At 40.7% G+C, this 26,275-nt stretch overlaps 1 protein-coding gene across 2 annotated transcripts; it reads left to right on the top strand.

Moving 5' to 3' along the window:
- The first annotated feature begins 6,882 nt into the window (after positions 1–6,882).
- Positions 6,883–25,705, top strand: pidd1 (p53-induced death domain protein 1). 2 transcript variants are annotated; one of them, XM_083764199.1, is made up of 15 exons: positions 6,883–7,833; positions 8,620–9,033; positions 9,751–9,903; positions 10,233–10,284; positions 10,725–10,926; positions 13,191–13,340; positions 16,962–17,135; positions 17,401–17,548; positions 17,884–18,019; positions 18,511–18,661; positions 20,403–20,526; positions 20,656–20,771; positions 22,780–22,887; positions 23,674–23,870; positions 25,025–25,705. In XM_083764199.1, exons 1-15 carry the CDS (start codon positions 7,089–7,091, stop codon positions 25,254–25,256), a joined length of 3,102 nt encoding a protein of 1,033 aa, XP_083620325.1. In that variant the 5' UTR covers positions 6,883–7,088; the 3' UTR covers positions 25,257–25,705. The 2 variants fall into 2 exon arrangements, 1 of the variants encoding a protein (XP_083620325.1); XR_014569196.1 differs by lacking the exons at positions 23,674–23,870; positions 25,025–25,705 and having other exon boundaries at positions 20,660–20,771.
- The last annotated feature ends 570 nt before the right edge of the window (positions 25,706–26,275 follow it).

Here is a 26,275-nt window from a genome sequence, read left to right as displayed (position 1 = left end):
ATTTGGGGCAGAGGTTCATCATTGGCATCCAGGGAGTGTGTGTGCACAGTTTGGCATGGATCGGGCCAACGGTGCCGGAGATTAGCTGATAACGGACGGACGGAAGGACACACACACGGACGGAGTGCAAAACATACTCCCCCTTCGGCCTGGTGGAGACAACAATATAGCTTTTGTTTTCTGGTCTGGATTTCTATCTGATATAGGCTACATGTACGTATGATGTATTATGTATCACGATTCACATCAATATTTTCAAAACAGAGAGAGAGAGAGAGATAGAGAGAGATTTAGGTGATTTTGTCTTCTCTCACCGTCTGCACCAATACATCAAAGAAAACACGGTATATAGGCTAATACTTTAATTATTATCTTTGGAACTTTGTTCAGTGAACAAAAGAAAGTTGGGTCATATGAGTATAGTCAATAAAGTATGAACATGTTTACAACAGTGGTTACAAAATAGGCCTACTGCTATGCCAACTGTATTTCACAAGAAATAAAATTACAAATCCCTTGTGAATTCTTCTGGGACATTATCTGTAAAAGTTGTTCGTGGAATTGACAGTCTATATCCTGCCCTATTGTGAACCCTGTTAAGCGACCACATTGCTCTAGGTTGCTAGGTTTGAAGCACAAAGCAAATAGGTTATAATTTACAGTTTAGATAAACAACATCTAGATAAACAACAACTTCAAAGTTGTATTGACTGAAATGAGGACACAGCTAAATCTAATGTTTTCCTGTGCACAAGGAATCAATTTAGTGAACATTTTCTTATCTAACATAGTTTTGTCCTGCTGCCCCAAAGTCTGTGTGGAGAGGATGAGTCAGAGGGGGGAAAAAGAGATGTGCATGGTTTAGTGATGAGATCATGGGGTATTTTCTGGGGAGAGTTGTTTCTGTTCCCACATAACTGCCAAGTTTAATAAAAGCATAATATGAAATCTTCACCACTCAAAAATGTGTGTTGATACATTAAAAATAACTTAATTGTGTTATAGCCACAACAGGTTAAAATATTAAAGAATCGATTCATAATAATACTTTATTAGACCAAAAAAGCACGGCTACAGTCATACATTTGATAACAAAAAGTCCTGAGGACTTGTTTCTATCTATTCAATTCATATAACAATACAATATGATCAAGGGCACATGTACAGAGTAGAAGGGGGGATGCCTAGGCAGTGAAAGCCATCACCTTTCTTTGGGAGAAGTGAGATTTACCTCCCCCTTTGGCCTCCTGAAATTGAAAGATGGATTTTCAGGCATTTTTTGAAGGAAGCCAGAGATATTTAAGGGATGGTGTCACTGTGTCAGGGCACTCCAAACTTTGGTGGCAGTGTTGTAGAAAGACAATTTACCCATGTTTGTTCTAAAGATGGGAGTTACCAAATTGTTGTTGTCGCTCCCTCTAGTATTGTGGGTGTCACTCATTTATTTTTGTGAGGTATTTAGTCATAATGAGGTTATTGAGGTCATTGAAGGCATTGAGGGCAAAGCCCCATTGACTATTTTGAAAGCCAATTCCCATTTGTATTACTTAACCCTGGCTACTCTGAGCCATGCTAGGCTAGAAAAATGTTGATAGGTTGGTTTTAGTACACAATTACCAGGATATTGTGTGAATTGGCTCTCTCGCTCCCTTCCTCTCCATGTCCAGGTTATTGCATTTGCAGGATAATAACCCAGAGAGAGAGATCTTGCATTGTCGCTCGCAGATCAAGTCCTCGTCTGACACAAAACAACAATTATTGGCTAATTCAGTTTTTTACTAATCTGTGTCGACTAATCTGATCATCAGTCATAACTCTGCTTATTCAGTTTTGTATGTGTTTAGTAAAGTGCCTTGTAACCTTGTTAAAATAAGTGCTATAGGGCCATAGGCTACAGATAAAGTGAATTATTATGTTATTGTTATTATAATATACATATCTTGGACACCGTTTAATGTGGTTATTTAACTACAAAACTAGAGGTAGCCAGGGTTTTGATTGATTGATTGAAAATTCTATTTCCCAGTAGTGCTGTGGTGCTGAAGATAGCGGTGATGCTCCACATGCTGTACGTAGTGATGCTCCACATCACCACAGGAGACATTGTTGGGTGGGGACTGGTGGGAGAACCAATCAGCAGCATCTATCTGTCAACCTGGTGTACGTGCTGCAGAGTAGACAAACCACAATCAATTGTCTTCCCTCTCTCTGCTCTTTATTGAGTGTTGGCCCTGAAACTGGGAGGTCGAGGTTGGATCCCCGGCCGGGTCATACCAAAGCTGGTATGTGTGATCCATGCCTTTCACAAAGTATGAGAAATAAAACTTCATTCGTTCTGGTGAGTGATTTGATTCAATTTTCAATGGTTCTCAAACATTACAATGTCATGATTGTTATTTTTATTTCTGATCATAAGATACTTCTGTGATTTATTGACTTGTATGAATAATGTGAGTAAGCAGTTATTCTGATAGTGAATGTGAATACATGGAGAGTAATCCTCATTTTGGCCTGTTTTAGGCTGGGTCTTTTAAGAGTGGATTTCAACTGTTGCAAGTCTGATCTACAATGGTGGTGAAAGAGTTCAGCAGTTGTGGCGAGCTACCCATCTGAGTCGATCTGAAAGAACTGTTGCTTTGATCTGGATAACTGGTAGGACTGATTATTGAAAGACAACTGAAGGGATAGGTAGTTTCATGGACATTTCATTCTTTCCACTGGACTGAGACAACTAACTAAAGGAAAGAAAATATGTCCCACTGTTTGTTTTGAAATTGATCTCATGTTGTTGACTGAACTGATATTTTAGCATTAAGCTATCATTTCATTTAAGAGGTCAAAGGGTATTTTTGATACAAGTGAATACTATTTTTGTTTTGTTGTAAAGACATTTTGATATAAATGTTAAATCATATTTTTGGAGAAAAAAAGGTTGAAAGGAAGGGTAACATATTTTGCACATCTGTGTACTTTTGAGACTTAAAGGGTTAATTTACTAAAAGGTTCAAACCTTTTCATTTCATGTGTTGGGATTACAATTCATTCAATTAATACTCCTCACTCACTTTTGATTTAAATCAAAAGGGCATGTGAGCTCAAACCCACAATTCAACATTTTGGTTTTAAGATGTTGATATTCATTTTGTATTCATCCTTAGGACCCCAAATCAAATAATTTGACCCCCCAGTATTCGGTTTATTAGGACGTATAGGGCCTCAGTCCTACTCTTCCTCCCAGCCAACACTCTCCACTGACAGGTAGTTACCCTCCCTTTTGATTTAAATCAAAAGGGCATGTGAGCTCAAACCTACAATTCAACATTTTGGTTTTAAGATTTTGATATTCATTTTGTATTCATCCTTAGGACCCCAAATCACACCTTGGAAAGCATGAGTGTCTATTTCAAACAAAGTGTGACTTATAGGGCCTTAGTCCTAATCCTCCTCCCAGCCAACACTCCCCACTCAAAAACAATATTTCATAAGAATTAAGGATTAAAAAGCATTTCATAAATAGCTTCAGGTTTAAAAGCATTGCTGTAAAAAAGGACAAACCTAGATTTTCTCAAGATAAAATTAAAACCAACAGTTCAATAACCTAATCTTAGGATAAATAGGAGTACCAATATAAAATAGATAGAACCAAGTTCAAGACTGACCACTAGTCTATTAGGTGGTGTTTTGTTTGCATTACTGTACACGCTGGAAACAGCAGCTTGTTCACTGTCATACCTAAACTCAAATTCATCTTTTATTTCATTTTTGTCCAACTTTTAATATATTTCAACTCTCTTTAAACATATCCGTTGGTCTTTGAGTCTTATTTACTTGTGTTGCTCACTCTGTAATATTCCAGTACTCATCCCTCTTTAAACAGAACCTATAATCTCTGATGTACTGGCCCAAATGAGTGCTGATTTAATAGCAGTATTACATATCTGTACCTGCCAGTGTTTACCAATATAGTTAGGCCTGAGCCCGGGTTACAGAACTTGTAACGGGTTACAGAACCAAAATAACTGTTGTTTTTCTTCTTTGTAATTATTTGTTTGGTCCAAAATATTGTGTTTGTTGTCATGATTTGTCACGACTCGAGTTTGCTTCGTACGACGCTTTAAAGGTCTTTAAATAAATACTTTTTGAAATGTCTATGGGAAAAATGCATTAATGGGATTAATTTCCTGGGCCTGGCGTCGTCATGAAAGGGGGCGGGACTGCGACGCTCTATAGAGATAGTGTATACTGATTTGTGTGATGTATGGATGAAATTTGTGCAAGTAATAGAGAGAAATGTGTTTTGCAACTTGCAAGAATGGGCCTCATTCAGGCAGATGCAAAAAATGCAGGGCAAAGTTTTTTCCTTGGCCTCTAGGGAGTGTGCATGCAAAGTTGTACACAGATCGGTGCAGTTATAGTAAAAACAGGAATTGGCCTGTTATACGGTAGCACTACCATGAGGCTGATTTGAAAAAAAAACGCTGTGTTTATGATTTGAGGCATTTGGTTCAAAACGGACAAAAACATACTCTCACCATGCCTTCGGCTGGTGGAGACAAGAAAAACAAGAATGCAATATTGTGAATAAAATGTTGAGTTGTAGTTATCAAATGAATACTTATTTCGAACATTTCGTGACTTGCATTGTTTGAATACGTAATCGGTAACTTACTCTATGTAAGCTTTCATGTGGTTTTAATTCAAAGATATTTTCGGATTGTAGATTTGTAGTAGAGAAAGGGTTGGACATTGATCCCAACACCTGTATTTCTTCTCCATGCACAGAGACCATCTCCCACCTGCATCGTCAAGACACCTGGACCATGCCAATGACTGCCAAGCACCTTGATGTACACTGTGCATCAAGTACTCAAGTAGCCTACATTCTTACATTTCAAATATATTATGAATTAACTGCTTATGCCCTTTTTTCAATCTTAGTGAAAAGATCTGCAAACTCACAACACGTTGGAAGCTTTTGATTGGCTATTTTAACTATTTCTGAAGTGTATTTCTTTTTTTTTTGTTCCGTTTCTTTACGTGTGTTTGGGGAGATGCTCTTTATCTTTATATAAATGCAGCCGAGTCTGAGTCTGAGTATTTACTTCAGATATTTCAGTTAATTTTTTATCAGACACCATACGAGATGGGTCTAAGACAACCAGTCATCATTTTCTTTGAGTGGTATTATTTTACAGTAATGCTTTGATATTTTGTTTTAAATAATCAGTATATTCATGTTATTTTGTACAGAAAGTATGCTTTCGTGATATTTTGTAAATGGTAATATTTTGCACATTCAGCATTATTATATTAAACAGCTCTGTAAATAAGTGTTATGTTGTACATTTACTATGGTTTAATAGTTAAGTTTGTTATAGCATGTAATAAATAATGCATTATATATGATAATCATGTATCAAGCTTCATCTCTTTATTTTCTTCTATTTGGCTTTAGCGTGAAATGCAAAGCTCTTCATAACTGAAGATTGGAAATATCAGGTGTAGAAAAATGTTTGTCTGAGATTTAGAAAAGTTTCATTTGAGCCTTGATGTTTGACTGCTGACTAAACAACTTAACCGTACTGTCTCTATGCAGGCCTGGGTATGGGAGTGATATAAGACTATACATGTTACACATGAACAAGTTAATGTGGGGTTTAATTTGAAGATGTGAATGTCAGGATTGATGTCTGTCGGCTGACTGACAACCATACTCCCCGACACCCGAAGAACTGAAGTATGTTAAATTATTGAAGGAAACAAGATGGCACAACACATTTCACTTATTTGTCATTTTGATAGATGAAATCAAATGAAGACATAGATTTTGATTTTGTGTTGACTGTCAAGCAAAGACAGCTTGTGGAAGAAAGTGCATGGTTTAACCAATATTGCCGCCTGGTGGTCAAAATGAGAATCTAAACTTGTGCTTCATAGGTTTCCAAAGATGATAAGATACAATTGCAATACATGATCTGTCAAACATTATTACATAAATACATGAATTACATAAATATAAATCACACATAGGCCTACTGCTATTGTATAGCACTGATGCCCCATTGCATATCGATGTGAAAATATACAATACAAACATACAATACTAGCCTATGTGAAAAACACTATTGAAATGAGTGAAGACATTGTATTCCAACTGCTCCTAGTGATGATAGGTAAATTGCAGAGGACAAATGTCCCACTCCATAGGATACAGTATTTGTTTTAAGAGTAGAACTCATGTTAAGTAATGTCTGTTTATTTGTGTCTTGTAACAACAATAAACAATAAAAGTACAGTGATGAATGAGAATATTATAATAATTCAATGACCTATCTTATCCAACGATAACAAAATATTTTTGGGTCTGAGAGGCTAAATCTCATTAAACATTAAACGGTGGTCCGTGGCTCAAATGCTGAATAAATATTAAATGGACGGTATATGGACCTTTTATATGAAAAGGGGTTGAAAACAAAACCACTCATTCAATTGGTAAATAGTGCCACCATGTGGATGAACTGTCTAATTAAAATCTGGTCCCCGCCTTGCATTGAAACTTTGGCGGGGTCAGTACGCAGGCGCGCGTTTTAACAGCCAGAACCAACCGGATGAGAGGTGCTACTGGATTATAGACAAAGAAAGAGCTCAACTCCGCATACCGGCGGCGCAAGTGAGCCTAATCAATCACACGATATATGACGCAAAGCTTTTCGGGGAAAAAAAGAAAGAAAATCGGAAATCCTTGTAGGAAACAAGGAAGTAAACAAACGCACAGGCGTTGTCTTTTCTGCCCTTCTCGAACATGACAAAAGAGTCATTTGTAGTTATATTGGTGTTCAATTTACAACATTAGCCATTAGCCCATTAATAACACGTCACGACACGGAGCCAACAATTGTACGTTACAACAATACTGGTTAGCTTCGGGTATGACCACTCTATGGGTATGACAGCAGCGTTTGATGGCCATGAATGAACACAAACAAACGCATCATGCAGAAAGAAAAAGACGGATTTGTTTCTTGACCCGCGGGTAACATTAGGTAATGTAATTAATATTGTTCCGAATTAAAGCGCACCTTTAGAGAATGAGCAGCAGAGGTGATGAAGAGAATGGGAATCGAGCATCCAAATGGACTGGGTCGGAGGATGAAGTGTTGGAAGTTACACCTGCAAAAACAACATCCAACAGAGAAGACACTTCTGTGGACCTGACGGCCCTCAGACTCTGCGAAGAAAGCCAACAGCACCAGCAGGATCCAGGGAAATCAGAAGGGGACGCTCAAGCTGTGTTACCAGTTAGGACAAACAAAGGGAACAGTGACACGAGAGTGTCAGTGTTGAGTGCAATAAGTGGAGAGGTGTCTGAAGGCTGGACAGAAACTGTAATAAAGGAACCCCAGAAAGATGAGGACCCAACCACCTTATCCTTTGGGCCCCCTGCATCTCCCTCACTTAGCTTCACTGACACCTGGGCTCCCTCCTTATCAAACCACTCGCCCTTTTCCCCCATCATGCATCACACCTCATGCATCACACCTTCATCTTCCTCCTGTGTCTCTCCCTCCTCCTCCTCCTCCTCACCCGCCTTGTTATCGCTCACTCCTCCCTTGCCCCCCTCCGTGGAGCTCTCTTCCGTGCTGGCGGACACCAGGTTGACCCTGGATGTGTACCAGGGTGGGGCGGCTGTGCTCCCGCTCTTGTGGCGGTCCATCCCAGGGCAGCTGAGGGCCCTTCAATACCTGAGACTGGGCTCTGAGGATGGAGCGGGGATAGAAGATGCCCTCGAGGTCCTGCCTCACCTCAAACAGCTACGCTCACTGGCAATCCGAGGTACTTTACACATCCTGCACCGTCCTACAGTGTGCCGTTGTGACAATAACAAACAAGCCTGTTACTGTAAATGTGTTTTTAGGTCTTAACCCCTTGTGTTTTTGAGTATTTGAACCTGATATCCCTAGTTTGAGCATGTCATTATTTATAGGTGGTGAAAGAAAATGAGAAAATAGCCATTCAGTGCCCATACCCTAGGCTAGGTGGGGTTGGCAAAAGGGAATTTCTGTGTGGAGTTTGCATGTTCTCCCCATGTCACCTGGGGTAGGTAGTAGGTACCCTCACAAAAAACATGCAGTAATCCTGGTCTCTAATACTGCCTGCCCCTGGCCAGCCGGGGCGCCTGCCGCCTGATGGAGGGGAAAGGAACTGGTTGGAATAATGGGTTCCTTCCACGTGCTGCGTCCAACCAGGGAAACTCCCCCTGTCAGGTGAAAAGAACCGGCTTGGACTCCATATGCATAGAAGGAAGCATGAGGTTGGCAGAGGGAGGATAGCGCCCAGGATTACATTAAACAATTGTCTCTGGGTGTAAAAATGAGTTACAAAATCCTGGGATTCAAAAAATATAAAAAAAAAAGAAGAAAATAACCATTCTGAGCTTATGTAGACTGGCAAATTTCAGTATTTGATTATGATGAAGTACATACAGCTTATTGGCAGTGCATTTTAAACTCACTCTCTGTCATATTCTCTGTTTCCCTGAACTCTGTCTGTCCCTTATTCAAACTCTTGCTTCCCCTTTCTGTTCCACCTCTGTCTCACCTGTGTCTTTATTTTTTCAAGGACACTGTTTTTATGATGCCCAAGGTCTCCCCCTGCCTGGCCTCCTCACCGCCCTGCCCAGTTCCCTCGCCTCCCTTTCTCTCCTGGTGCACCTGGATCTGTCTTTTAACCAACTCTCCTGCCTGCCGCCCTGCCTGCTCCACCTGCCTGCCCTGTCCTCATTGCTCCTCTGTCACAACCGTCTCTCAATTCTTCCCCCTGACATGGCCCAACTGTCCTCTCTCGGTTACCTCTCCCTGCTGGGGAACCGGCTGGTCTCTCTCCCCCAGAGCCTGGGTCAGCTGAAGGGGCTGCAGATGCTGGACGTCTCGCACAACCTACTCCAGAGCCTGCCTGAAGAGATCGGCACCCTGGGGGAGCTTGTTAAGCTGGAGCTGTCCCACAATGAGCTGAGGCAGCTGCCAGAGACCATGGGTAAGAGCGCCTCCAATCCACCAATTGACGTATTATTTCCACCCAAACATTAGATTCCTGTTTACGTGATTATGTTTTATGGTTCTGAAACCTTATGCTTCAAACTTAGCCTAGCTATAGCTTAAAGCTGCTATAAGCAATAATATGTCAACATTTTAATGATTTTGTTTTGTATTCAGACAGCCAGCAATGGGTAGAACGCTCCCCCAAAAATGTAGTCTCTGTGACACATCTAGGGGCCACATCTGCATTCAAAGATGTTTGAACTTAGTGTGAGGTGGTGCAACTGGCTCCAGGGGACTGCGGTGTCCATTAGTTATGTATGTGGTTGAGCTTAAAATGCTCAAGCACTCTTGACCTGTCTGGACACTGTCACCCAATATAAAGCTTCACTTTGCAATTGGGACATTCAAGACTGATTAATATTTGGTGGGGCAAACAGAAGATTTCAAATTTTCAAGTTGAGTTACTGTAGCTCAGGAAATCGGGTATTTTAGTGAGCAAAGTAGCAAACACCGTCATGCGACAGGCTTAAGGAGTAAAGTAAAGTAAAGTGGCCACAGAGACCACTTTGCGTCTCGTGAATCGCTAAATATAAATCTAAAGTCATATGGTTAATGAGCAAATAGAAGTGAGAATGAAAACAAGCAATTCATGCAAGTGGTTCAGGGTGAACACAGAGTGCACTGTTCAGTGTGTCCTCTCTGTATCTCCCAGGGTCTCTCCTCTCTCTCAGGGAGTTAGTCGTCCACAGCAATCACCTCCGCCTCATCCCACAGTGTCTGAACCAACTGCCTCTGCTGAAGATGGATGCACGGAACAACCCTCTGGGACGACCCCCGACCCCTCCACCCCTTCCCCCAACACCAGGTGAGCATAACCTAAGAATGAAATTGCCCTTCTGTTCATAGCTCTCTTTAATAGTTAACTGTGTGTGTGTGTGTGTGTGTGTGTGTGTGTGTGTGTGTGTGTGTGTGTGTGTGTGTGTGTGTGTGTGTGTGCTGCACAGAATGTGATTATAAGAGCGCCCCTCACTTCACACGAATGTGATTTTTATTTGTCTAATTAGTCTGTATTTCGCACCGTTTTTTTAAGTATTATACAGATAGTTTATTTGTTATTAGGTTATCATTGATTATTGCTGACTGTTACTGTGTTATACTGTATGCATTCTCAGTCAGGTTACTGTCTCTTCTCAGATCGACCGGAGACGAAAATCCCAGAGTTGCACCTTGCATTCAGCCAACATAGGTACAACAAACTCCTTTCATATTCACAAAAGCACTGGGAGCAGATTGGATGGGTTCGCGTTAACCCATTAAAACCTGGAAAGCATCTGTGTCATTTTAGATTTGAACCATTATTTGAAACTTTGACTATTCAAAAATACAAGCTTGTAGATTTGCTATTCTTGAAAAACCTTGAAAGTTTGTGACAAATCTTTGAATATATACAGTATATATTTTTTTATAAAGTGAACATTTTTAACTCAAATCTTTGTTATGGGGGTCCGTCAAACAAACATATTTTGAGATGGGGGTTAGAGGCCAAATACATATAATTTTGGGGGTCCTTGACATGAAGAAGCTACAGCACCACTGATATAGCAACCTGCCTTTTTCAGAAAACTGTTGGAAGGCCTTTGTGGAATCTTCATGGGTTAAAGATGTTTTGCTCCCTGTGTTCCTCAGTTTCTGTGTGTCGTCTGTTGGCTGTCACGTCTTTCTCCCAGGGGGGACTGAGCTCCTGTTCCCCCCAGGGTGCCTGGTGACTACCACGAGACTGAAGTGGGCTGAGAAGAAACCAGACAAGAAGTGGGTATGGCTAGAGGAGCACGACATCCTGTCGAGCCGCCCGCTGGAACTTCGTCCACACGGAGTTACCTTTTTGAAGGTACAGTTAGAGTGGTTGTGAACTGTTTGTGTTTGCCATGGCCGCTTCCACAACATGCATTTCTTTCTTTGACACAAACACAGTGGAATCAAGTCTCTGGCAGTGTCCAAAATCACTCGATTTACAATTTAGTCATCGGGGTGCATACTTAGTTTAGACTAGTCATTGGTTAGACTGTGACATAAGGTTGGTGAGGGGTGCGTTAAGATGACCGGATTAAGGTTGGTGAGGGGTGCGTTAAAATGACCGAATTAAGGTTGGTGAGGGGTGCGTTAAGGGTTGGGAGAGGGTTAAGGTTACGTGTGCGGCCCCGTGGGAGGTTAGGGTTAGGGTGAGGGTTTGAGATAGGTTGTAGGACTAATGACTGGTCTAACCACTGCACCCATACCAATGCATACCATAGTCATCAGGGATCATACATAAGCTACGAACCTAAGCTACTCACTGTATAGTGATTGTGTCATTTTGTAGTGGTGTCTGAATTTATAGTGATAATTATCCCACAATGCGTTGTGAACAGCACAGACGACCTCAGTCAGTAGTGTCCAAAATATGTTTACAACTTTGCAGATGAGTTCACTATTCCCTAGATCAGGGGTTCTAAACGTTTTTGGCCTAATAATAATCATTAGGGAAGGTGTACATTTCCATTTATTATTTTATTATTTTAAATAATCTGGCGACCCCCAGAGGGGTCGCGACCCACGGGTTGAGAACCCCTGCCCTAGATGTAGAGAGTAATGAGTGAGTGTGTGATTTCAGACATAGCCTCTTAGCTCTACTTTGTGCTTTCATCTCTAGAGCCTGACTGATTATTATGTCCATTATCTCCATTATATCCATTATCTGATTCGTTTGAGTACATCGGTGTCTGCAATTATGCAGCTTCAATTATGAATCTGTCAACCTGGCATCCCTATTTTGGGCATGTCAGCAAACCTCCCACGATGCGTTTCGATATGTAGCACCTAGGCATGTAACGATATATTTTCAATTTCTTTCTTTTTTTAGGGGGGCTAGTGAATTTATGCTGTGTGATGTGAAATGTGAGCTTTAGTCATATTCCATCATATTCAAGTGCTTTTGGAGAGAAATGAGAGTCACTTTCAGTAATAGAGCACTGTAGAAGGGAGCTGTGTGTGTCTGTGACTGTGCCCAGGTGATGATGGTCGTTGATGCTCATCAAGGAAGGCAATTATGTTTCTGCACTGTCAAAAGTAATGCTACTTCTTTTGCAATGTAGTTAAATAAAAAATGTGAAAAAAGCTTGGGGGGAGATAAATTATATAACGTAACTTTTTCTGGAATTCTTTTTTTGTTTAAAATATCGTGAAAAATCTTATCGTGAACATCATATCGTGATACGAATCGTATCGTGAGTTGAGTGAATCGTTACATGCCTAGTAGCACCTGACAAAGCCAAAACAGCTGAAAATGAAACAATAAAATTAAGCTTTAAGTCTTATCCATCGCCCGAGAGAAGCAGTGGGGGGGTGTGGGGGGGTGTGGGGCATTTTGGGACCGATACCGATCACCGATTGTTTTTCTCATGATCAGCCGATACCGATAGGTCCGATACCGATCTTGTGAAATGTTGCAAATTTTAATATTTCTAGAATTATGTCAAAACCAACGTCAAAACTGTTCCTGTGTGTGTGGGGAGGAAGGGGAGAATGTTTAGGTCCGTCACAAAAATGCTAAATGATGTTATACTCTATATCTGATTGACATTTATACCACTTAAATAGTGTAAAAGATCAGTTTCTCCAGATAGGGTAAATTGCCGATCAGAGTGAATATCGGTCGATGTGGCCGATCACCAATCACTGGCCGATTATCGGAGCATCTCTAGTTGCTGTCTTTAATGTACAATATCTTGTCTACCAGCACCTCCACCCGGATGTGCACAATGTTCTCATGGAGACTTTCTTCAAATTTAAGTTCTTCAAATTTATTTCAAGACTTTACAAACGTACAAAAAAAGTAATTTGTCTAGTTTATCCCTTCTGTTCGTATCTGCCTTGCCTACTGTACATGGCAGATTGGCAGTAGCCTAGTGCAGGGGTTCTCAACCTGGGGGTCGTGGGGGGGGGTCCCCAGATTATTTAAAACATGCATAAACTTTCCTTAATGATTATATCTGGTTTCAGTATTTATTTATGATGTATTTTCTCTATTATTAAGGTTATTGTAGCGGTCAATTTGTATTGGGGGAACAGCCAAAACCCCCTGGCCTAGTCGTTAATCCTTTTCAACGCTCACAGCCAGTGGAGGTGTGTGTGCCGTACCATCGTTCCAGCCACAGGGAGGTGGTCGTGCGGAGGTTTGATGGGCAGTCATGGAGCACGCTGCCCACTGCTCTGAGGAGAGGAAGCCAGAGCAACTCATGTCACCCTGGAGGACGTCCTGCCAGGGTAACTGAAAACCACTGTATAGATGGAACCATTCAATGAATCTTGGTTTTAATTTGAATCTTGCTCATGTCCTAACTTTCTTTTTTGTTATCAAATGTTTTTTATTTTAGACAAAAAATCACAATAGAACATGTTAACACCATGAATGAAATAAAGAAAACAAAACACATAAAAATAACACATAACAGCAAAAGAAAGGAACACAGAAACAAACAACAAACAAACAATCCCACCCACCCCTCCCCCCGGGACCAAAGATGTCACAAATTGTCAGGACTCCTACCACTGTGCAATAGGGAAAAATAAATAAATAATGACTAAATCATGTTCTTAACCATATCTGCAATATCAGACCAAATATCAATGTTTTCTTCTTTCGCTCCGTGCAATCTTGCTGTAGACAATTCCATATAGATGATATCTAGAAAGGTCAAAGCCCATTGGCGAAACGTCAATGTATGAGGTGGTTTCCAGTGCGAAGCAACCATCTTCTTTGCGGCCGTTACGCCAGCAAAGAAGACACGAATACGGGTATTATTTAATTGGGATACATCGTATAAGAAGAATAGAGATGGGGAGGGTGTAATGTTAATTTGTAGAATAATTGAAAGATTAGCAGCAACCAAATTCCAAAATGTGAGGACACTCGGACACTCCCACACCATATGAAAGAATGTACTACCTACTGTATGGTGTTCGGAGTGCAGTAAGTGCAGTTGTGATTATTTAAAATCTGCACACAATCTACGGGGGGTCAAGTACGTCCGATGAACAAAATTTAGATGAATTTGTTGATGATCAGGATTCCTAGAAGACAGCACAACATTAGACCACACTGTATCCCAGCTCCAATCTGGATCTAGATTTGGTATGTCATTCCTCCATACAGTATCGACAAGCAAGGTCCCATAACTAGATTCTAATAAATAATCATACAATATGGAAACAAAACCTCTTCATCTAACATCACAGATAAGTCTATGCAAAGGGTGCATTGCAAGGGGGGTCTGCCATGGAACTCCATAAGTCCTCATGGCAGTTCTCAGTTGTAAATAGAAAAAGAAAGAGTTACCAGGCAAGTTAAAAATATCGCATAAATTCTGGAAAGAACGTAAACCATTGACATCAAATAAATCACCCAAAGTATGAATCCCCTTGGAACTCCATCTGGGAAAAAGAATAGGACGATTATCTAAAAGCAAACCATCATTGTTGAACACTGGGGAAAGCAAATTCCATTTCAAATCAATCTTGCACACTTTTTCAGCCGCTCTCCACACTGTTACTAACTGTGAAATGATTGGCCCAAAGCGAACTTTGCATTGACTATTCGATATGTTTGAATAGATCAGATCCCTCAATTCCACAGGATGAACCAAACTCTCCTCAAGCTCAGCCAACAGACCTTTATAGTTGAGTCGAAATACCTTAAAAGGGGCGAAGGGTGAAAGCCCAATAGTATAATTTGAAGTTAGGCAACGAGAGACCGCCATCAGCTCTGGCCCGCTGTAACAAGGAAAGTTTGAGACGTGGGCGTTTCCTATTCCACACAAATTTAGATATAGCAGAATGAATCTTAGTCCAATACTGTGATGGCGGTGGCAGTGGGAGCATAGAACTCACAAAATTAACCCTAGGGAGGACATTCATCTTTATGATTGATACTCAAGCTCGAAGAGAGTTGGGCAATGATGACCATCTGTCTAAGTCAAGACAAATTTTATTCCAAGTGTCACTATAATTGTTTTTAACAATAGCTTGAAGAGACGGGAACACTAATGTCCTAACTTTAACTATTAAGCATATTTACTATACAGACTTTGTCAGAGAACTATCAAAATTATAGTTAACTAGAACTGCACTCTGTCGAGTGCATACGTACTTGCTTGTTGCACACTAGTAGGCCATAAATGGCCAACTAGTGCACAAGCAGAGTGTGCAAGTACTTTCGACCGCTGTAAACTGTCAAATCTCAGTATCTCTGTGAAGGAACGTTTGAAATGTATAATTATTAGGTGTAACTATTTGCTACCTACCTACTTTATGCATATAAACACCTAGTATTATTAAGTATGGTTCAAGTTTCTATCTATATAAGAAATACAGTTTTATCGATGTAGATATATTCTGGATCCCTTTTTAGTTTTTTAAAGAAAAATAAATCATTGATATGTGATGAAAAAAAAAAGGTATATAAACTGAATTAAAATATGTTATACAGTATAATTATTCTGTAAACTGTGGAATCTCAGTATCTCTGTGAAGGAACGTTTGAAATGTCTAATTATTAGGTGTAACTATTTGCTACCGATCTACTTTATGCATGTAAACACCTAGTATTATTAAGTATGGTTCAAGTTTCTATCTATATATACATATACATATACATAATACTATATAGAGTACACACCACGTACTCTGGTCCCAGCAGATCAGGCACAATTTGCTATTTTATTTTTACTGGTTATGTATATAGTATACGTATGACTAGCTCTAAATGATGACGTAAGACATACGTATACATATACATATACTATATAGAGTATGTAGTTGTAAGTTGATTAGCGGTATACTGTGGTTACTTTGCGCCAAAAACCGTGACAGCCAACCCGCCATTTTATGCTTATGCAAGAAAAACAGCAAATCTGTGCCTGATTTGCTGGGACCAGATTACACAAATGACCATATTTCTTACGTCATCATTGAGAGCTAGTCATACATATACTGTACACACCACGTACTCTGGTCCCAGCAGATCAGGCACAATTTGCTATTTAATTTTTTACTGATTATGTATATAGTATACGTATGACTAGCTCTCAATGATGACGTAAGATGTATACATATACTATATAGAGTATGTAGTTGTAAGTTGATATGCGGTATACTGTGGTTACTTTGCGCCAAAAACCGTGACAGCCAACCCGCCATTTTATGTTTATGCAAAAAAACATCAAATCTGTGCCTGTTTTGCTGGGACCAGATTACACAAATGACCATATTTCTTACGTCATCATTGAGAGCTAGTCATACATATACACACCACGTACTCCGGTCCCAGCAGATCAGGCACAATTTGCTATTTTATTCTTACTGATTATGTATATAGTATACGTATGACTAGCTCTCAATGATGACGTAAGAAATATGGTCATTTGTGTAATCTGGTCCCAGCAAAACAGGCACAGATTTGATGTTTTTTTGCATAAACATCAAATGGCGGGTTGGCTGTCACGTAATTAATCGTGATCGAGGTAAAAGTTTGTTGATTGTGATGTTGATCTCCCACTCCCAGGCCTAATCTCTACTAGTATAATTATCAGCACTTACTAAGAATTATACAATTAACGCGCCCGCTGGCCAAGTGGTCCAGGCGCATGCCACATATAGGCTTTGGCCTATAATTATACATTTCACCAAGTAGCCTACAATTCACCCCCGCAGGGTCGTGAGACATGGCCAAAGCATTTCCGGGGGTCCCCAGCCAAAAACGTTGAGAACCCCTGCCATATAATGTATATTTCACATGTGTCCTTCAGAATCCCCATCTTTGTAGCCCAAATTGCAATCATTGGTGTAGTACAGTATCTTCACTGAGAGTTCACCTCCTTCTCCCTGTAGCTGGCCTGCTGCTCAGTGAAGCAGTTCTCCTGGTTCGTAGCTGTGTCCTGTCCAGTGAGGGACAGCTGTTCCCTCACACCGGAGGGGACACTGTTAGTGTCCAGCCTTGACCCCGGAATCAAGTTGCTATTCCCCCCAGGCGCCACTCTGCAGACCCGAACCATTACCTTACAGGTAATGTAAACATAGTTTAGTTGTGCACGTGCCGTGTAATACACTAGTTTTTGGTTTGTTTTAGTTTTGTAGGTTAATAGCCTGGTTTATTTGAAGTTGTGTTTAGGGGAGGATCATGGATGGAATGCTACCACTCACCATTTGTGTAAATAAACACCACTGTCTGGAGTTTAAAGTTTATGACGCGTGCAAATGTTAAAGGAAAAAGGAAAAAAAAACAGTCTGTCTGTCTGTCTGTCTGTCTGTCTGTCTTCCCTCCCTGTAGGTGCTGCAGGTGTCTGTGTCAGAGGTGCAGGCATTTTGTGGTGACCCCCAGGCCAGGGTCAGCCCTCTACTCTGCCTCTCGCAGACTCCCAGCATGGATTTCCTGCATCCTATTAAGGTGCAGGTCCCCCTTCCAAATGGAGTACCAGGTACAACGGTCACCGTTTTTGACTGCACTACAACACAATGTGCCAATGTACAATGTAATTGCGTCGATCTCTCTCAATGGACGTGTAGTGTGCATACGCAGAGTTTGTTAACAAAAGTCATTACTTTAAAAATCAATCTCGTGTTGCAATCCATACTCCAAACTTGAGGCCCGCTTCCAAAATTCGATACAGGAGGCAGGGTGATACATAATAAGGCATTCAAGACAAGTGCATTGGAAAGTTGCAACTTGTCACTGAAGGTTTTGCAGTTATGCAGTGCAGACACGCAGAGGAACATGACATTAATGCATGTATTGTCAACATGGGCTCCGCAGGACACATGGTGGATATGTCCTGCCTACATCTACTGCACGGTGACCCCAACGCCCACACCTGGACTGACATCACATCACAAGTGTCTCTCTATGTCACCCATCTGTATGCCATATTCTACATCACACATTTCTCCTGGTGAGTTCATATTCACTTTGGCTTTATTGATTCATATACATGTTTGATCCTGTTTTGTATGAACTTCCAGTGGTGGAAAAAGTTAAATGTACAAAAGTATTGGCATCAAAATGTACTTAAAAGTAGCAAAAGTAAAAGTACTCATTTCAAGTTTTTCAAATTTATAAAATGTATATAGGGCTGAAGTGTATAATGTACGTTTTGTAATAATAATCAAAATCTACAAAGTTATCGTAACCAAAGTTTTCAAATGAATGTAGTTGAGTAAAAGTACCGGTACAATACTTGGATCCGAGATGTAGTGGGTGTAAGTGGGTGCAGTACTTAGTTTAGACTAGTCATTATTGGAAATTTGAAATACTCAAGTATAGTAAAAAGAAAAAAAGTACAGTACAGTACATTACTTAACTAGTGCGGTACTTTAGTTATTTCCCACCACTGTTTATAGTTCTACACAATTCATTCACAATTGATTCTTTGCACCATTGTAGGTACTGGTTGTGGTACACGACCCAGCGCTGTGTCAGTGGGGTGGTCAGGCGGGTCTACCAAAGGCTGAAACAGTTCAAAGTGCAGTTCCTGGTCCTGCAGAGAAAGACGGACCCTACGCAGGTTCTCTTGCAATGCTTGCCTACAAACAAGGTAGGCTAATTCTTCTTCTTTCCTGTCAACAAATTCAGACCAGACTACATTTGGTTTACCAGGAACTGGCTGTATTTTATGCCTCTCAACTCCGTGTCTGGGTGATCATTGACAAAGAATTTGCACTGTTGCCTTAAATGTCCAAGAATTTGACTTTGTGACAGTGGTCGATGTGTATGAACATATAATTAACTTACGTATATAGACTGGCATAGCAGAAAACACTCTTACACTTAGAGCCAAATATATTGGGGGAGGAGGCATCCAACTGATGTGCCCGAGGAACAAATACCCATAGGCTACTGCCTCCCAAACAGTGGGTTGGGCCCCATTTGTTGGTCATGGACCAATTTTTATGGTTCACGACTCGAGTAAAAATCCCATTTTCTTTTCCTACATCAAAAGAATATATATATATTTCAAAAGATTTTAGTTAAAAAATAATAATAATTGTATACATTCTAAAACAAAAATGAAAGAAATTCCATGAATAAAAATATGAATTAAGAAGTTGTGTGCTTGTAGATCTTCTATTTTCACTAGTTTGGGTCCTGGGCCTACCACTGCTCCAGGCTACTAAGTGCCGGCCCCACTGAATAGCTATTGTATGATGTGTTAATAGTATCTATTATTATTATCACATATCAGCATGATCATATGACCGTTTTGTTATTTTGTTTATTTTTTATTTTGTTCCTGCTTGGGAGTTTTTCCTTACTGGATTGAGCATTGAATGGGGTGTGTTGAATGTAGTACCCCCTCGATCCTAAAGAGTTTTCTTCTAATTAAAGCTGGTGAGTGGCCTGACACCAGACAGTATCACACAACCTATCTTCATATAATTGGTCCTCATTATATTGTATATTTCTACTTGGTCTGTGGACAGTTAAGAAACCCGCCTACTAGTGACATCATCGATGTGGAACTCAAGCAAATTGAAACTGCAGGCTTTCTATTCCTGGAAAGTTGGCATGCTACAATGGAAGCCATTGTTCTTGCATTAATAAAAATCTAAAAATAAAATCTGCCTAACAAATCGATGATGTCACTCATTGGTTCACATTATGTGTCCAGAGGAACAGAGTATGATACAGTACACAAGAAAACATGTTCTTCAGTGTCTTGTCCTTCAACAGTTTGATCTCGTTTTCTTGAGCATGCAGTATCTGATAAAGCTGTGGAGTCAAGTATCTATATATACGGTACTTAAGTAGATGAGAGTGAATCATTACAAACAGATTAAAGGTTAAGCATGTTTTGTTTCCTTTGTATGAGGCCATGTAAGGATCCTTTGAGACTAACCATGATTAAACCTTATATGTCTCTCCCACATGTCTCTCCACTGGTGGTATCTCATTAAACAAGCACGTAATCTGTGATAAGCCATGTCCAGCTGTTGAAAATCAATGCGATTGAAAATGTTGGACTGACTGACTGACTGACTGAACAACCAACAGACAGAGTGGCTTATACAGTACTAGAGCACAGTCACAGATAACGTCAGACATTTCCTACAGGAATTTAGTCTTTAAAGTGTAGCCTGAGAGTGGGACAATGAACCCCTGACCACATTAATGTTTAATTCATGCCCTCTGCACCAGTGCTGCATATCATTGCTCTTCTCTGCTTCACTGTCATGTCTCAATAAAGCAAGACATTTTATTTTTAAAGGGGAGAAAGTTAATTGAAAAAATGGTCAAAGGACAAGTGCTGAAAAAGGTAGTTTATGTTTGCCCCTCAGGTGGACAGCAGAGTTCAGTCTCTGTCGGAGCAGTATGAGGGACCACAGCCGTCTGACCTCTGTGACATACTGGAAGGGGAGCAGTTCTTTGCTGGCTTTGAGAAGGGCCTGGACATCAATTCAGGTCTTAAGTCCTTTTGACGACGTTTATCTCAAAGAGGTTTATCATTTGACCTCTGCTTCCTTCCCCCCAAGATCTCGCAATACCTCCCTTGGAACAGCAAGTTGTATGACCTTGTATTCTTTCCTCTAGACAGACCAGACTGTGAGGGAGGAAGGCTGTCTTTTGTGTTCTACTCCAGCCTGAAGAACCTGAAGGAGGTGTATGTCTCTCCAGCTGAGGGACAGGCAGGACCAGTGAGGGGACAAGTAAGATGAAGCATGACTACAGATTGTACACATAACACATACAATACTAACTCAACTATGAACAAAACCTGCCAATACCAGTGACGCCATCGATGGGGAATCCAAGCTAATAGAAACTGCAGGCTCTCTATTCCCACAATACAATGTTGCTGACATGTATGACCCAAAGCTCTGGCCTGCTGGGAAATATTGTTTGCCGATATTATTATTATTACATCTCGCTTGTGTTTTACAATGCACGAGGGCTGCGTGTTGGCCACAGTGAAAGTGGACACGCTACTTGACAGATGTGACATTCTGTGTGTACAGGAGACATACAAAAAAAATCTTGTTTAAAAATAATCTGTCTAACGATGATGTCACTGGTGGACGGTTTCTGAACTGCCCACAGCCCTCTATGAGACACAGACTAAGTAGAAAAAAATTGTGCCATTTTATCATGATTATTAGAGGACCTATTATATGAAAATGTCGTGATATGAACTGTGGGAATAGACAACGCAGTAAGGATCTTTGCTCCCTGTATGAAACAATAGTGAAATATCTCTGTAGTGCAAGTAGAGTAGATCTTACCGCGCACAGGAAAAGACATAAAGTACATAATGTTAAGCCAGGTTGGAATGATCATGTGGAAAAGCTCCATGTGGAGGCCCGAATGGCGTTCAAGAAGTGGGCTGAGTCTGGCAAACCGAGGCAAAGCCCTTTGTTTGAAAATAAAAAAAGTATTTTTTCCCGTTATATTAAAATAAATTAAAATAAAATGAGGGCAGACTCGCTGGCAAATAAGCTACAGAATAGCAATGTCAACACTTTCTGGAAAGAGGTTAAGAACATTGGAAATTCCAAAACATCACTCCAATCAAATATAGATGGAATTTGTGGCCCAGATGAAATCGCACAGCTATGGAAAAATAAATATTAAATAAATACAAGATGCTATAATAAAGCTTAAAGATGGTAAAGCATGTGGACTAGTAGATCATCACAGCTGACCATATTAAATATGGTAGTGGTAAACTGTGCCCTCTGGTGGCCATGTGCTACACAGGCCTCTTTGTGCATGGTTTATTTCCAGATCCTATGCTTGCTATTGTACTAATTCCAGTCTTAAAAGATAAAGTGGGGAAGCTGAACAGCTCTGATAATTACAGGCCAGTGTCATGGCCAAAGTGACGGAGATAATTATCTTGAGTAGAATTGAGATGTTTGTCTGCTGACAACCAATTTGGCTTCAAGAAGAAACGTGGCAATTTGGCTTCAAGAAAAAACTTGGCATATTTGCACTTAAAGAAATACTGGATAACTATAACAAGCACAGTTCCACTATGTTCATGTGTTTTATTGGTGCCTCCAGAGCTCTTGACCGTATTAACCATGAGTTAATTAAGTTATTCATAAAATTGTCCAAAAGTGGGGTTCCCAGTTATCTGGTTAGAATATTGGTGTTTTGGTGCACACATCAGAAAATGAGGGTGAAGTGGGGAAATGTAGCATCTACTCCCTTCCATGTATCCAACTCTGTCCGTCAGGGGAGAATACTATCCCCAATTTATATATGAACTTATATATGAACGATGTATCTGTGTGTTTAAATGCTTCTGGTATGGGATGTAAGGTGGGTGATTGGACCGTCAATCACCCATATACCTGTAGTGCTGGTCTCCAACAGCTCCTGAGAATATGTACGCAGTATTGTGCTGATTTTGATATTATATATAATGCTAAAAAGACTCAAAAGAGTAAGATTATGATTGTGAGAACCAGAGAATCAACCTTCCAAAACTTCTATATTGCTGGTAAAATTCTCAGTAATGAGTACCTGAGACGTGTTATTTCAGATGACCTCTCTGATGACAGGGACATTTTCAGACAACGTAGAAAGCTGTATGCTCAAGCTAATACATGTCGCAATAATAATAAACATTGTGAATGTGTCTCCGATGTGTCTTTTTATATCTGATACATATTGTTGTTGTTGGATAATAAACATTGGGAATGTGTCTCCTAGGTGTCTTTCTATCGAGGAGAGGTTCCCAGTGATCTGCCGCAGGAAGTGGCCAGGAAGAGGAAAGGACATGACACCCAGTGGTTGGCAACCTTACCACTCAGACTTCCTGTTAGTAAAACCTTTAACAAACAAAAGTCCAAGTGCTTGTCAGAGTGAGGGGTCCCCAGTTCAATTATGATTATTGTGGGTGGTCGCTGCCTAAAAAGGTTGAGAACCACTGGCTTAGGAGACATCCACTATGTGCATGTGTTCGTCCATCTGTGCATGTATAATGTTAATGTTTTACTTTTAGATCAGCAATTCAGGTATTTGGTGTAATGATTGTGGTTCTTGATAAAGATTATCTTATGCAATTGAGTGGCCATATCAGTGTAAATAGGCACCATCCACGTGCTATTAAAGACACAAGGCTTGTATGTGTATTTTAGGTATATATGTTGATAGCTTCTTATTTCCGATCGCCGCCCTATAGCAATATAATCCCCTCCGATGACAAAATAATGTGGATGTCTCCCATATACCATTACAAATAACCTCAAACTGAGATGCAGTACACGTGTACCTTACTTGTATACTATTCCAACCCTAAACACTATGATTGGCAGAGACATGCAGAGGTACTAGCGGTAGTACTCTTTTTGGTTTGCATTTGCGTGATAACCTATTTCCTATTACAGTACATCCACAACCGCTTGTCAACTTAGAGTCGCCGCACCTGTCACTCAGGTGCAACTCATGAGCCTGAGCCTTAACGCTCCTGCCTTAAAACCATGCACCTATACAGCACATTGTGTGACCCAAAAAGAGCACTTAAACCCCATTCTATTCAGGAATAACATACTGTACATGTGTTACTTAAAACCCAACTATTCCGTCTTTGTCCTTTACTATCAGGCTCTAAGTTCGGATAGGAGCTATGTCATGGAGGAACATCAATACCCTCCTCTGAACTTGGGGGACCCTGAGAGTGGTTACCTGACAGAGGTCAACCTGCTGTCCATCTCTCTGCAGATAGGACAGGACTGGCGCAACATTGGTATCAACCTGGGCTTGAGCTATCAGGAGCTGGACCGGATCCAGTACAAGTACAGGTGGGTACATGGAGCAAAAGAGGAAAATATTAATATTTGGTCTAACATTGCAGATATAATCAATTTATTTTTATTTATTTTCTATTGCACAGTGGTGGGAAAGCATTTATTTTAGCGATCCCGTTTTATATCGATAAAACGCGATTTTATTTGAGAGGACGTCTTTAGCATCATAAGTGTCATATATACAGTTAAATGTGCGTTTGTGTGTGTGTTAGGTTGCGCACAGGTGGTGGAAAACAACCGTGCTGTTTTCGTGCTCAGACCCACCCAGCCACACGCATAGCTTCGTAAGGGAGTGGTTGCACCACTCAAAAAAGATCACTGTGCAAATAGCACTCTCCTCTAGCATCAGGGTCTTGAGCTCTACAGTGTTGTTGGCTAAGCTGTCGCGCAGCAGTGGCTCCCACAGTGTCAGTTTGCTTGCCACCAGTTCCGGGTGCCTGACGCAGCCAGCCCTCATCCATCTCTCTCTCTCTGACTTTGTCCGTGACCCGTGGTAGGTCCCCGTAGAGGACCAGATTTCTGATGTGGTCCGTGCATGTGACACCTATAGTGCCATTCGTAGCATTCTTTTATAGATAGACACCCAGCTTCATGAGTCCTCATTCTGGACGGCTATGTGCGCAAAAGCTACGAGAAAGATTGAGATGCGTCATTGTGTGTGGTATTTCCATTGCCTGAATGAAGTCTGCAGAGAATGAACATGATGGAGAATTTTGATTGTTAATCTCTCTGTCAGCCGTCACAGTGCCATCTGGGACGCTGCAGGAGATTACATACATACAGTAGACTGATGATCAGCTGGCACCCTCCCCCCTCTTACTCAGAAAACCACTCACGCAAGCTCCTCACACGAGGACCTCTGTAGAGGTGGAGGGAAGGAGGGGAAAATGGATTATGTCATGTGATATTATAAAAGATTAATGGGCGGTTAAGTGTATCAGTATTGTGACGTACATAAGATATAAGAATATATGCTCAGTGAATTTCCTCACCAAAAAAAAAAGGAATATCTATAATGCGATGGATGTGCCACTGCCAGATAAATTTTTAGATTTCTCGATTTATGATTCACTGTTGTCTCATCCATTAAATCAGGGAAAAAAGAAAAAAGATCTTAACCTTTTCATAATGTCTTCTTGCCCCTCCAGGGATAACCTGGGTGCCTTGGTGCTGGACATGCTGTTCCACTGGGCACGAGGGCAGACAGGAGTGGGGCAGGGGGCTGTGCCCAGGCTGGTAGAAGCCATGGTGGAGAGCGGCAGGAGGGACCTGGCCGATGAGATTGAGGACATAGTCAGCTTGGGAAAGACGAAGTACAGAGAGTCATTGAGGAGAGTGGGTCTGGAAGCAGAGACCTCCCTTCACAATGAACCACCGTAGCAGGCCGGAGCCAACATTTGGTGCAGATGGCTGCATTGCACGAGTAACTACTAGCCTAGGACACCCTGCCAGAACATTCGGTACCATTTTCCACCAATATGGAATCCTGCTGTCTTGCACTATGAAACATTTCTTTGTTGTACTTTGTTCAGATTTGTGTTACTGTACTCTAGTCTAGTGACAAGTTAGCAATACCACTACTTACATAGCTGACCAGATGCATACAAATAATGGTGACAGGTCACCGTGTCACCATTTGTATAATCTCTGCGACAAGGGATCAACTTCCACTCGACTCAGTTTGATTAGAGCTGGAGCTCAGCTAACGACTTTCTGAATCAGTGACTTTTCACTTGTGTGCCTTCATTCTCTTTACAACCAGTTTGGTTGCAGTACTGTATCATCTCAATAATAAATGAACATTGATCTAACGAACAGCTTAAAAATGTTTAGCCTATGTAATTTTTATTTTATTTATTCGATGGAATGTTCATATTTAAGTAAAATATGCGGATACAATTAAAGAAACTTGTTGGTCAACACAAATGCACACTGTAATGTATCCCCCATGGCCCATATAAAACAAACCCACATGGCCCATGCAGATTTATGCAGTCTGGTTTTGTTATTTTTATTTGAAGGTCACTGGGTTTGAGAAAAATCGTCACGACCGTCACTATGACGCAGAATTCCATCCCCTCCCCTCAAAGCACCTTTTTATCTGCACACTAAAATGGAAATTGTAACTGTGCTTTCCACTATAAGCCACCAGAGGACCTGACTATTTATCTCTTTGATGTTTTGTTGAGTCTAGACCCCATAGCCCGTATGGACGATCGCACTGTGATTGGTTGTACTATGGTAAATGTATTCGACCAATGTCATATAATATTCATAATTTCATATCCATCATTTGTAGCACACATACACATTTGCTAACATGCATCAACCTCCCACACACAGCAGATTACGGTAGTTTACTTTGGACTGTATTTTGCGTGTGTGTGTGTGTGTGTGTG

This window comes from Protomyctophum parallelum (assembly GCF_964188405.1).
Source record: "Protomyctophum parallelum genome assembly, chromosome: 4".
NCBI classification, from domain to species: Eukaryota; Metazoa; Chordata; class Actinopteri; order Myctophiformes; family Myctophidae; genus Protomyctophum; species Protomyctophum parallelum.
This window is presented reverse-complemented; position numbering and strand designations above follow the sequence as displayed.

Coding starts and splice junctions, on each gene's coding strand:
- pidd1 (XM_083764199.1), top strand. CDS start 7,089: ATGAGCAGCAGAGGTGATGAAGAGAATGGGAATCGAGCATCCAAATGG. Junction 9,904..10,232: donor ACCCCTTCCCCCAACACCAG/GTGAGCATAACC, acceptor GTCTCTTCTCAG/ATCGACCGGAGACGAAAATC. Junction 18,020..18,510: donor TACATCACACATTTCTCCTG/GTGAGTTCATAT, acceptor GCACCATTGTAG/GTACTGGTTGTGGTACACGA.